The sequence below is a fragment of the Pieris rapae genome, chromosome 3 (genome assembly GCF_905147795.1).
Source record: "Pieris rapae chromosome 3, ilPieRapa1.1, whole genome shotgun sequence".
Lineage (NCBI taxonomy): Eukaryota > Metazoa > Arthropoda > Insecta > Lepidoptera > Pieridae > Pieris > Pieris rapae.
Window position 1 is genome coordinate 10,354,624 of NC_059511.1, and position 11,656 is coordinate 10,366,279.

An 11,656-nucleotide genomic window follows, 5' to 3' on the forward strand; every position below is an offset into this window, starting at 1 on the left:
CCCATGCCCATGCTTGCCCTCACTTAATATCATAATTCTATCTATTTGTTCTATAAGAAAACAATAAACTGGTAAGTAAACATTTTGTACTTCTACTAGCAATGTTATATTTTTCCAAATCTGAATTATGGAATCCATGGGGAACTTAGAAGCATTTAAGATATACATAAACAAATTTAAAGATAAATATTTTTTAATTTATTTAAATAAAATATATAAAAACAATTATAAAATTACAGTCAAAACTGTTTACAATGACATTGTTTAGAACAAAATACTGGTTATATTGACCAACATCAAAGGACCCAGCTGAATTCTATTGTAATAATTACTTTAAAACAATGAGTAGTCCCTTCAATATCATTATAACAGATTTTAAGACGGTAAATATTAAGATTGATAGACTATTTCACACTGACACCATGAAGAGTAGCAGCTACTACAGGTCCTTTACCAGGTACAATCAGAGGACTGCCCTTATAACAGGCAATTTTTTTATCATCTGTTTTCAAATCAGGGGCACAAGTTTCAAAAATCTTTTTCTTTGGGTTTAGTTGAGGTTCAGGCTCCCGAGGGTATCCTTCACAGGATACTAGGTCTCCAGGAACGGCTCCAGCAGGTGGTATTAGAACTTCTACCTTTTCACGTGATGAAGCACACATAACCATTGCTTCAGATGTTACTCCTCGCATCTGAAATTTAAATTAGATAAGACCATACAACAAATGTTTCATAAATAGTAATTCCTACATCAATGCAAGTCCTTCCAACCTTGCCTTATATAACAGTGGTACTGCAAATCTGATAAATTTAAAAAAGTTTATCAAACTAGGAATAGTGAGCTATTCATAGTTTGATAAATAAAATAATAAATAATAATCTGATCTGTTACCTTCACTGGTTTCAAATTGCATAGGACCATAACAATTCTGTCCCTCATATCATCAATCGGCACATGATTAACAAGCCCAGATACAACTGTGCGTGGATTATCCTCTCCACAATCAATTTTTTCAACATAGAGACTGTCTGCATCAGGATGCTTATTAATATCAACTATTTTACCAATTCTAAGATCTAATTTACGTATGTCTACGACAGAGTCAACACTAGATGAGGTGTTTTCAGGCTTTTCTTTTTTCTTGGCTGGCTCTTTTTTCGCTTTCTTAGTTTCCTGTGCGATTGGTCCTAGTGTACTTTTTAAAACTGAAGACTCTGAAGTTATAAATAATTTGTCTGGTAACTGATACTGTATTTTGCCTTGCCGTGTTTCCAGCCTTATCAGGTCTATCTTTGCCTTTACAACTTTAGATGAAAGGACAATGTTTTCCTTCATTAAGGATTTGATTTCTTCTTCAATTTTAAATTTTCTCACTTCATCCAACTAAAAATAGTGTGTTAAGATATAGATAAACACCAAATTTATGTAAATAATCAATAAATATGTATTATACACTACCTTTTTTCTCAAATCGGCCAATCGATTTTCTGCAATTTCTGCATTATTTAAAATAACTGAATGGGACATGTTTCGAATTATTATTCTTAGTGATTTAAAGTAAGTTCCTTTCATCCGAAAAATGTTATACGTTGACTTCTAGGTACCTATTCTAATACCTATTTTAAGTAATCCACAAATATAACCTAAAAGATTGTATCCTATAGGCGATCCACAGGCTATAGGTAAACATAGATATGAAATATATATCATAAACCCCTAAGGGAGAAATAGGAAATTAATAGGGTTGTGCAATCGATTCTTGATAGGAAACTTAAGTTCTAACTTCCACTGATGTTTGAGATAGTTGCTAAACTAAAACACGTCTCTTTCATAGGTTGTTATTGTTCCATAAAAAGTATATTAATGGAAATATACGCATGTAATGTTTATACAACGTCTATCAACAAAATTTTTGACCGCAAAATTGGCTTCAGTTAATGTTTTTCCTTAAAGACATTTTAAATATCTTTAAAATAAATCTATTATTATTCTCGCTTATTATAATTTATTTATTTGCCTAAAGTAAAACTAATTAATGTCTCACAGCCGTTCTAATAATTGCTGCACTCAATACTTTGGTTGTGATATTATTCTGGTATATTAAGTGTATGACAAGAAAACTACATAGATCACAATGTCTCCTTGAATGTCGAGAATGTTTCATATTCTACAGTAGTATGAAGAAGAAAAGGATCTCTCTTTCACACAAAGATATTGTTCTTGTAATATATTATATTATACCTACGCAACGGATTTTGATGCGGTTTTTTAATAGATAGAGTGATTCAAGATGAAGGTTTATATGTATAATAACATCCATTAAATAGTGGAGAAGTATTGTTATTTTTGAGGTTTCTAATGTGATGTCGTAAATAATGACATTTTTTCCGCTTACATTGCAAACGCAGGCTGAACCCTACGAGTTTTATCAAAATAATGTACTAAGTATTATACACATTGAAAAGGTCTACAGAAAAGTCCGTGATGGTATATGTCTATCTCTTATGGATAACCCACATTTTTATATACAACGTTCACAGATTTTCTGTAGTGTATTTAGTATCAGCATTGCACCCGTGCGAAGCCGGGGCGGGTCGCTAGTTAGTATAATAAGGAGTAAAAAACTCAGTACCTATTGTAAGGGGTGTTAACAAAATACCTTAATATGACTTAAAGGTCTATGTTACCAAGGCATAAAATAAAATAATAATTATTATTATCTATGATTGTTACTGGCAACTTCTAAATGCTGCCATGCCAAAGAAAATTAAGAAGTAAAAAAACAAATATGGACGTTGGAATGGCGTCATAAATAGTTAATGACGTTGTTTATTATTTTGTGCTGAGTATTTTAATTAACACTCGAAGAAAAATCTACTTTGTGGTGATTTTGTAAAATGTGACTACTGTGTGGCTACCTAGAATGGACTGTTTTCGACTATGTATTAATTTTGCGTAGTGATCAAAATGTCAAACAATACTGTCGGCTCCTCGGGACATGCTCCCGGCAAAATACGTGGACCTGGAAGACCTCCAAAACGTACTTGTACTTGGTGTGGAGAAAGTAAAACACCACTAAAGTATGTATTGCCTACTGAAAATGGTAAAAAGGAGTTCTGTTCGGAGACGTGTCTCTCTGAATTCCGACAGGCTTACAGCAAAGGTGCCTGTCTACATTGCGACAATGTTATTCGCGGCAATGCCCCTTCTAACAAAAATTTCTGCTCAACTTACTGTCTGAATAAATATCAAAAGAAAAACGAGAAGAGAACTACTTCCCCTCAGTCTGGTAATGGAGCTAATGGTACTGAAAGTAATTCAAACAACAATTCCACCACATACTACGATTTATATCAATTTTTCGATTGGACTGAATATATGAAAGAAACAAGCAGTGTAGCTGCACCCGATGAATGTTTTAAGCAGGCTCCTTTACCTCCTGTCAATGATTTTAAAGTGAATATGAAATTGGAAGCATTAGATCCTCGTAATTTGACTTCAACCTGTATAGCTACTGTAGTTGGTGTGTTAGGGCCGAGACTAAGATTAAGGCTTGATGGTAGTGACAACAAAAATGACTTTTGGAGGCTTGTGGATGCAGGGGATATTCATACAATTGGACATTGTGAAAAAAATGATGGTATGTTACAGCCTCCACTAGGATTTCGCATGAATGCTAGTAGCTGGCCTATGTTTTTGCTCAAAACTCTTAATGGAGCTGACATGGCTCCCTCAAAAGTGTTTCAGCCTGAACCACCTACACCAAAAACTAACTTATTTGTTGTTGGTCAAAAATTGGAGGCTGTTGATAAAAAGAATCCACAGTTGATTTGTTGTGCAACAGTGGGAGCAGTTAAAAATGACCAGATCCATGTGACATTTGATGGATGGAGGGGTGCATTTGATTACTGGTGTAGGTACGACTCCCGTGATATATTCCCAGTAGGCTGGTGCGCCCGAGCTGGGCATCCTTTACAACCTCCAGGTCAAAAGAATGCAACAACACCATCTAGGTATGATTATTTTTAATGTTTGGCTAGTGTATATATAAGTACTATAATATATATAATTATTAACATCACAAATTATAACTGAAAAATATCAACTATTTACTAATTCTCTTTTCAGATTTAAGTTACGGCCAAGTGGTATACCAAATCCTGCTTTACCAGAAGGCGGCTCTACAGGTAATAACAATACTGGAACAACTGAATCTGGTACATCTAGTCCTGTGGCCAACATTTGTCTACACATTCGTAGTAGTTGCCAAGGGGGAAGTCCCAATCTACCCACCTCTGTCAATGGAATTGGTGCTTCAGGGGCGGCAGAAACTCTTGTCAAGGAGCTACTAAGTTCTCATCCTGACCCACAGAAGTTAACCAGGGCTATTCTCACAGCCTCGAGTAGTTATTCAAATATTACTAATGTTCAGGTAAATTATGATTTCTATTATGCATATAAAACCTCTTTTATATTATTTTTAAACCAATGATTTTAAATTTCCAGGTGTCATCGGGAAGTAAGAACTATTCTGTAAAAGTTCCGTCAGATTTAAGTAGAGATGAGTTGAAGAACTGGGTGAAGGCAGTATGTGGAGGTGCAGGGTGGTGTGTGGGATTGGTGGAAGTAGACACGGGAGATGCAGCCGTGAGGCCCTGTACCCTCTGCGGGGAATCTACTTCTAATGTGGTACCTGTCAAGAGGACCAAAACTGTAAGTATTTCCTATTACAATAAATGTATGTCAATAAGGTTTAATATTCCATAAGCAGATTTACCCAATTTATCCTCTCACCTTCTCCTTGTCAAAAGTAAGCAAAGCTAAAAAATAATAGTACATAAACATATTTTTTTTTTAATCCTTGAAAATGCATTACGTTGTCAAGCAAAGACAATATGTCGGGATATATTTAAAAAAAATAAATAATTACTGTTGACACAATCACCAAATTTGAAAATCAAAGAATGTCCCCTCCCCATAAAGCACAGTTTACTAAATTGATGACTTGTAATATCAAGTTTAGATTTATTATATGCTTTGCATTGTTTCTCCATTGGCTTCCAGCCACTTCCACTTCTATATTGATGACTGCAACAAACAAACGGCCATCTGTAATGTCACTAGTTTTCACAGTGTGAAATGAAATATTTATATAGATCAATGGACAAACCTTCATTATTTAAATTGCTGTAATAAATAAGTTACAAATTTTACCAATATAGTATTCTTGAATGTAGAGTTTTCACTCTACATTTCCACTAGTGCTATAGCAGAAAGCGTTTTGATATCATCTTTTGACCCTTTTCAGGTCTTTTGCCAGATTTACATTCAGCCGTAGTGAGCAGGGAAGTGGGCAGGACGAGTGTGTAAACGCTATACTTATTTACACAGTCGTCTTGCTCACTACGGCTGAATATAACTGCGGTATATAATTAAAACAATAAAATTATAAAAATATAACCCTATTTGTGAGTAGCATGGACTATAATAAAATCTCTTGTCTAATCATGACATAGGAAAAAAAGTTGTTGTTAAAAGAGTTGTTGTAGTCAAAGACCGGTATGGCAGTCATGCAAACTGTTATAATTCTTATTTGTTGGCAATTTATTTAGTCATAAAAATTATATACTTTAAATTTTTTCATATTAAAAATCAAGTTGTTTACTGACACGCTTTTGTGTACAGTGTCTTAATTGAATGGCGAAAAATGCAATCATAGACATCATAATCAATAGACAGAATAATAGATAGAAGGCAGAAGTAACAAGAAAATTAGAATAGATAGCTTGTAGAAATGCATTATTTATGATGAGGTGTACTTCAATAATTATAGTAAAGATAGTTTAGCCTGGCTGCACCTTAAATCCGAAGATGCTTCTCTTTCCCACAGAATAAGCACTTTGCACACGAATTGCACCATCTAATGTGTCTCTCCTCTTATGCCAATAGCAGGAAGGCAGCAAAGTAAACGGTGATGGGCCAGGTGCGAAGTTGGCCCGGGTGTCCCCCGAGAGGCCGGAGCCGGCTTCATCCACCACGGGTGCTCCTCCCCCTCCGCCCGCAGCCCTGGCGCCCCCCGACTGGTCCGTGGAAGACGTCATTGGGTTCATCGCAGCGGCTGATCAGGCACTGGCCGCTCATGCCGACTTATTTAGGAAACATGTGAGTATTTGGTTTTTTGAGTATTTTATTTCTGTGTTGTTGTTGCTAGAATTGGAATATATTTATTATTTTGCCTTAAATTTTTTATAGGTTCTTTTAGGTTATGTGGGTGCACTTAATATAATAATACAGACTAACCAAAAATATTTTAGCCAAGAGTTAAACATAATACTATCAGTACTTTGTGTGTCGAAGGCAACCTGGATTCCTCACAAGGTTTTCCTTCGCCATTTGAGCAAATGTTAAATTCGAACATAGAAAGAAAGTTCATTGATGCACAGACGGGGATCGAACCTACGACCTCAGACTTAAAAATTGTTTTACTTAATTTCCATAATTTATCTATAATTTGGTATCATTAATATCATTCATATTAAAATTAAAAAAAAAATGAGATTCTGTTGTGAAATTTCTTATGCACTTTTCGTAAGTGAATGCTTCATTAACTATACATGATTTATATTTAGTTTCTTTTTTAATTATTTTGAGCAATAGAAGAAAATTGTTGGCGTTTCAGGAAATAGACGGCAAGGCCCTTCTGCTCCTGAATTCGGACATGATGATGAAGTACATGGGACTGAAACTCGGCCCCGCCCTCAAGATATGCAACCTCGTCTCTAAGGTCCGCAACCGACGACATTTCAACGCCTAGTTGGTCGTCTTGGTAAGGTTTAAGTTATCTTGACCGTTTAACACGAGATACATTTTTCAATCCAAGTTTTGGTTACTTCGTGCGGTTAAAAAACTTCGGTATTGTAAACACACGTTGAATCAAACAAGGTAAAGTTAAAATTCCGCAGTTCACCCGTAGCGGACGTCATGATTGGAAAATGGCTGGCATCGACTTAATGTTTACAAATGTAACATTTTTTTTTTCACATGAATATTTAAGTTAAGGCAAATTGTTTTTTGTCAAATCTCAAGCCTGTATTACGAAACTACACTTAAGTATGGTTAACGTTTGGAAATATAAGCCACAACTATTGAAATTTGGGTAATTCTCACGAAATTCTTCATTCTTAAAATAACAAAAAGAAAATTGAAAATATTAGTTATTTATTTTATGTGAATTTGATAGTACTAATGTTACTTGAATTTAATTAGGTAGTGGTCCCAAAAATTATCGGGTTTTATGTTATGAAGATATTTTAAAAAAAGTGAGGGATTGATTATCACATAAGTCATGAAGCTATTTAAATAAAATTAGTTTTCTTTCAGAGAAATCTTTTTATTAAATTAAGTTTTGCTCTTAAACAATAAGTAAGATTGATCAGTAATTCCAACAAATCACAAAATTATTGCAGCACTTTGGCATAACTGTAATTTAAACTTATTTTTATTTATTTCGGCACTTAATTTAGGCTTTTAATTAATACATAATTAAAATGAAATCCTTTCTAACTCAAAGATTCTTAACAACAAAGAAACTTCTTATTTTAAACTTTAGTCTCATAGATAAAATGAATGTTTATGTGTATATGTAATGTATCAAAATCAACAAAACAAAATCTATAACTTAACTGGCTTTCTGCGTTTTTTACTTTATAATGCTAATTTTTAACTGCGTTTTTTACTTTATAACGGTTCGGTTTCTTCGGTTTTTTTTATCATAAATTTGTAATATTTTTAAACAATCCAACCTACTTGAATAATGATTCGAATGATTTTTGTGCTTTTTTGGTAAATAAAAGTAAATAAAATTGGTACTTGGGACACAGTGAGGGAATGATGTTAGCAACATTATGCTTATACATTTTTATTTATTTATTTATACGGATTTTAAATATTATGTGAAACTTTTAGGTGGATTTTATGGAAATATTAGTAACATCCATTTCTTTGTTGGATTTTTATATAAACTCCAAGGACAAGAATTTCGGAATTTTCTGAAAATTACCCATATATGTCGCAGTAAAGTAGTTAAATCTACAGTTAATTGTATCTCTAGATAGTTAATTAAAGATCGACATTCAAGCAAGTCGCTGAAGTTCCGTTAAACAAGTGACTGAACGAAACGTTTAACGAGTTTCCTAAACGTTCCTAGGCAACAAGACTAACCCATCCTAACCATTTCCAATAAAACAAAACACGGAATTTCCAAACTCTTAGTACTTACCGATCACATCGAAATCATAATGGCGGAGTTGACAACATGTGTACAATTTCACCAAAGACCGCAATTTGAAACAAAAAACCACTTTGAAAGAAGTAATAAAATAATCAGCTGTTGTCATGACCGCCATGTTGTTTTACATTATAAATGAATACGCTGGCTTTCAGTCAGACAAGTAGTTAAACGTTTTCGACGCTGCTTCATTTAAATCAAATTGCTAGCGACTTAATTGAATATCTATCTTTTATTAACTGTCTATAGATTCAATTAACTGTCTGATTTAACTACTTTACTGCGACACACATATATATATATATTTGGAAATAAATGATAAAAAATTAAACAATTTTTTTAGTTAGTAAGACCATTGTATATTAGAGTTGCATAATCGTTGAACTATTAGTTATCAAATCTGTTAAATAATTAAGTATCTTTGCTCCTCTCATCAAGAACTGCTTAAAACAATTCTACCTATAAAATCGTTTTAGTCGATATGAGCCTTAAGCTCTAATCAACTTTGTTGATTATTTATTATTATTAAACTAAGAATATTTAGTTGTTTAAACTAAATCAGTCATATAACACTGCTCATTATAATTCAAGAGTTTTGTATGAAAAACCTTAACAGAGGCTCGAACATGTACTGCAAATAGCAGATACAAATTGTTGCCTAAACAAATAATTGTTTGAATTAAAACAACGTAATAATGATTTAGTATTAGTTTAATACAAATCAGTTTAGATCTGCTCTCCTTTCCACAAATCGTATCAACATATACAAAGTATATTTGATATCTAAATTTTCTATGTAAATATAGGCGTGTACATATTTCGTATGAGTGAAAATGCATTTAATGTGTGCTCACAGTAATCGGGTTCGATTTCTGAGAGATAAAGAATATAAAATATTTCTTTATTTAGTTTAGGTTTTGGGCCTATTATTTTCTTAGTCGCAAATAAAGTATTGATTGACCTATTTTTAGTATAGCGTCGGCCATTTGATGTATGATTAGAATAGTTTGCCAATTCTTCGCGTGTCTCGGTAATTCGCTCAATATTAGGGCGTATTCTTTCCTATGTCAGGTTAAAATAAGGCTTTAGAGCACATTTCGTAATTCTTTTAAATATTTCGTTCTAAAATAGTGTTTATGTTGTCTACAACCCGTCCGCGGTTTTCTTGCATTTCAATAAATCACTTGCCTTTGAGACATATATCTTACAAATCGACTGAGTTATTAACTATTATGACTAACACCAAGTAGATTGTCGCACAATATCGAAAGGCTTTATCGCTTTTCGTTGCGTCTGTACAAAATCTGTAATTAACTGTATAGAAATTACTTAGATTAGGGTCTTAGTGCCTTTCGTATTTGGGCAAACAGTCCTCATTTACTTCATTCGAGTAGATCCTCTTTTAAAGCATTTTCATCATCCGTAGATTGTAGGACGGCCTCACATACTTAGGTATAGTTGACATTGCTGTTCATTACAGTATGGATGACGTTGTATCGCTATATCATCGTGATCGTATCCTCTTGTTTTGTACTAAGAGCGCGGCCACACGATGCGGTAACAATTATTTCGAGCTATAGGGTGTCATACGGGCGTTGCGGTGCGGCAATATATTTTACCCCTCCCCGCTTCGTCTCGCAGGTCGCGCGTTTGCGGTATCAGATGTTTCCCTTTACCAAAGAGAAATAGCCTATCTTGGAATCATGGACTTTTTTTAGCGACTAGACTCCTATGATATTAAAAATTACTTTTTTGGTGAGTTTGCCTTTAAGTTCCTTTGAGCGTATAATATAAAACTATGTTACATTAAATATTAGTTTGCCATCGATTTAATGTTTGAACATTTGATGTGATATAATGTTATTTGTTGTTGATGGAAGTGTAAAAAATTATGTTGAATTAATTGTTAAGCATAAGTTCATGACATTTTTACTGGCTTAGGTTAGATTCGCAGAAACTGGCCTCCCGTATGTCAAAAATCTTTATGTTTTCGCCATGTGGGAGACATAGTCATCGCTGTCTCATTTTAGGGAGCGTTCAAGTATTACATCACGCAATTTTTGGAGATTCTTAATCCCCCCCCCCATGCAACGCGCCGTAACGTTTTTCTGTACCCAGAAAGTAGTAAAACGATTCGTTAACACCCAGTGACTCATTAAACCTAAAAGTTGCCATTTATGTGGTGTAAAGTATTGGAAAGTCGAAAATAATATTAACAATAACGCATAGTACAATCTCCGCCCCGAATCGTAACTTTTTACCCCAAAACCCTTTTTTGTTTGTTGTTTTACTTGAACGCTTTCTTACCCGTAGTGTATCGATCTCCATTAATGATCGTAGAAGCGTTTTTATCGCATTTTGTGTCTCAGAATAAATTCAATATGATGAATGTATATTTAACTGACTTAAAAGAGGTTATCAATTCGATGTGTAATGTTTAATTGGCGATGTATACTCATGAATATGTAAATAAAACAACCTTTATTGAAATATCTTATTGCAGTTTTGTTAGTTGACGAGGATTCGACGTAGGATTAGACTACATTCAGGCTGATAACACTGTTTCCTCAATATTTCCCAATAGCACTATTCCGTCAAATATAAAGCAATGATCATCAGTTGATAAATTATATATTACATAGAATTATGTATGTAAATATCGACGGTAAAATTGTGAGCGTTCAACAATATAAATGCTATTATTTTATTACTGTAGAATTTATTATAGTTTTATGTACATAAGGCAGATATTGAAGAGGATTGTGCATAAATAAATTCGATTATTGCAATACGTCTTTTATTTCTTGGCTTATTGTTGGCTTGACCTAGACCTAGGATAGAACTAGTCCGAACCTAACGTGTGTTTGACTCCCGTCTGTGCGCAGATGGGTTTTTGAGAGTGTCTTCAAACACACACATATACACAAGTTTGTTTCGGTACTCATTGATTGTGGTTTATGGTCGGACCATGCATCGATAACGAAAACCTTGATGTTTCCATCAGCGAAAAAGCTACGCGGCACACCCCATTGAAAGCTTTATAACTAAGTACATATAGATATAACTAAACTTACCGCCAGCGTGACCCCCTTGGACTCATTTGCCTCTGCCCATGTGTAAGGTATAAAGAAGGTCACTGAGCGACCACGGCAAAAGCCGTACTGATAATAATCGCTAATCAGCTGGAGGCTGTAGATACATCAGGAGCTGGGCATTAATAATGGATTCCATTATTTTGGAGAACAAGGAGGTTATAGCGGTTAGGGAGTGTTCAAGTATTACGTCACGCAATTTTTGGGGATTCTTGACCCCCCCCCCCCGTGTAACGCGCCGTAACATTTTTCTGTACCCTATAGTAAAAGGTTTCG

The 11,656-nt window shown here is 34.2% G+C and overlaps 2 protein-coding genes across 2 annotated transcripts; one reads left to right on the top strand and one right to left on the bottom strand.

The window, feature by feature from the left end:
- Window positions 1-175: 175 nt before the first annotated feature.
- LOC110998004 (aminoacyl tRNA synthase complex-interacting multifunctional protein 1) lies at window positions 176-1,691 on the bottom strand. Its single transcript, XM_022266410.2, has 3 exons — window positions 1,460-1,691; window positions 893-1,384; window positions 176-692 (listed from the first exon to the last, which is right to left on the bottom strand). Exons 1-3 carry the CDS (start codon window positions 1,571-1,573, stop codon window positions 405-407), a joined length of 894 nt encoding a protein of 297 aa, XP_022122102.1. The 5' UTR covers window positions 1,574-1,691; the 3' UTR covers window positions 176-404.
- Window positions 1,692-2,762: 1,071 nt separating this feature from the next.
- On the top strand, window positions 2,763-11,077 carry LOC110997993 (polycomb protein Scm). Its single transcript, XM_022266399.2, has 5 exons — window positions 2,763-4,014; window positions 4,130-4,433; window positions 4,508-4,714; window positions 5,951-6,163; window positions 6,681-11,077. The coding sequence occupies exons 1-5, from the start codon at window positions 2,969-2,971 to the stop codon at window positions 6,813-6,815; spliced, it is 1,905 nt and encodes a 634-aa protein (XP_022122091.2). The 5' UTR covers window positions 2,763-2,968; the 3' UTR covers window positions 6,816-11,077.
- Window positions 11,078-11,656: the final 579 nt, after the last annotated feature.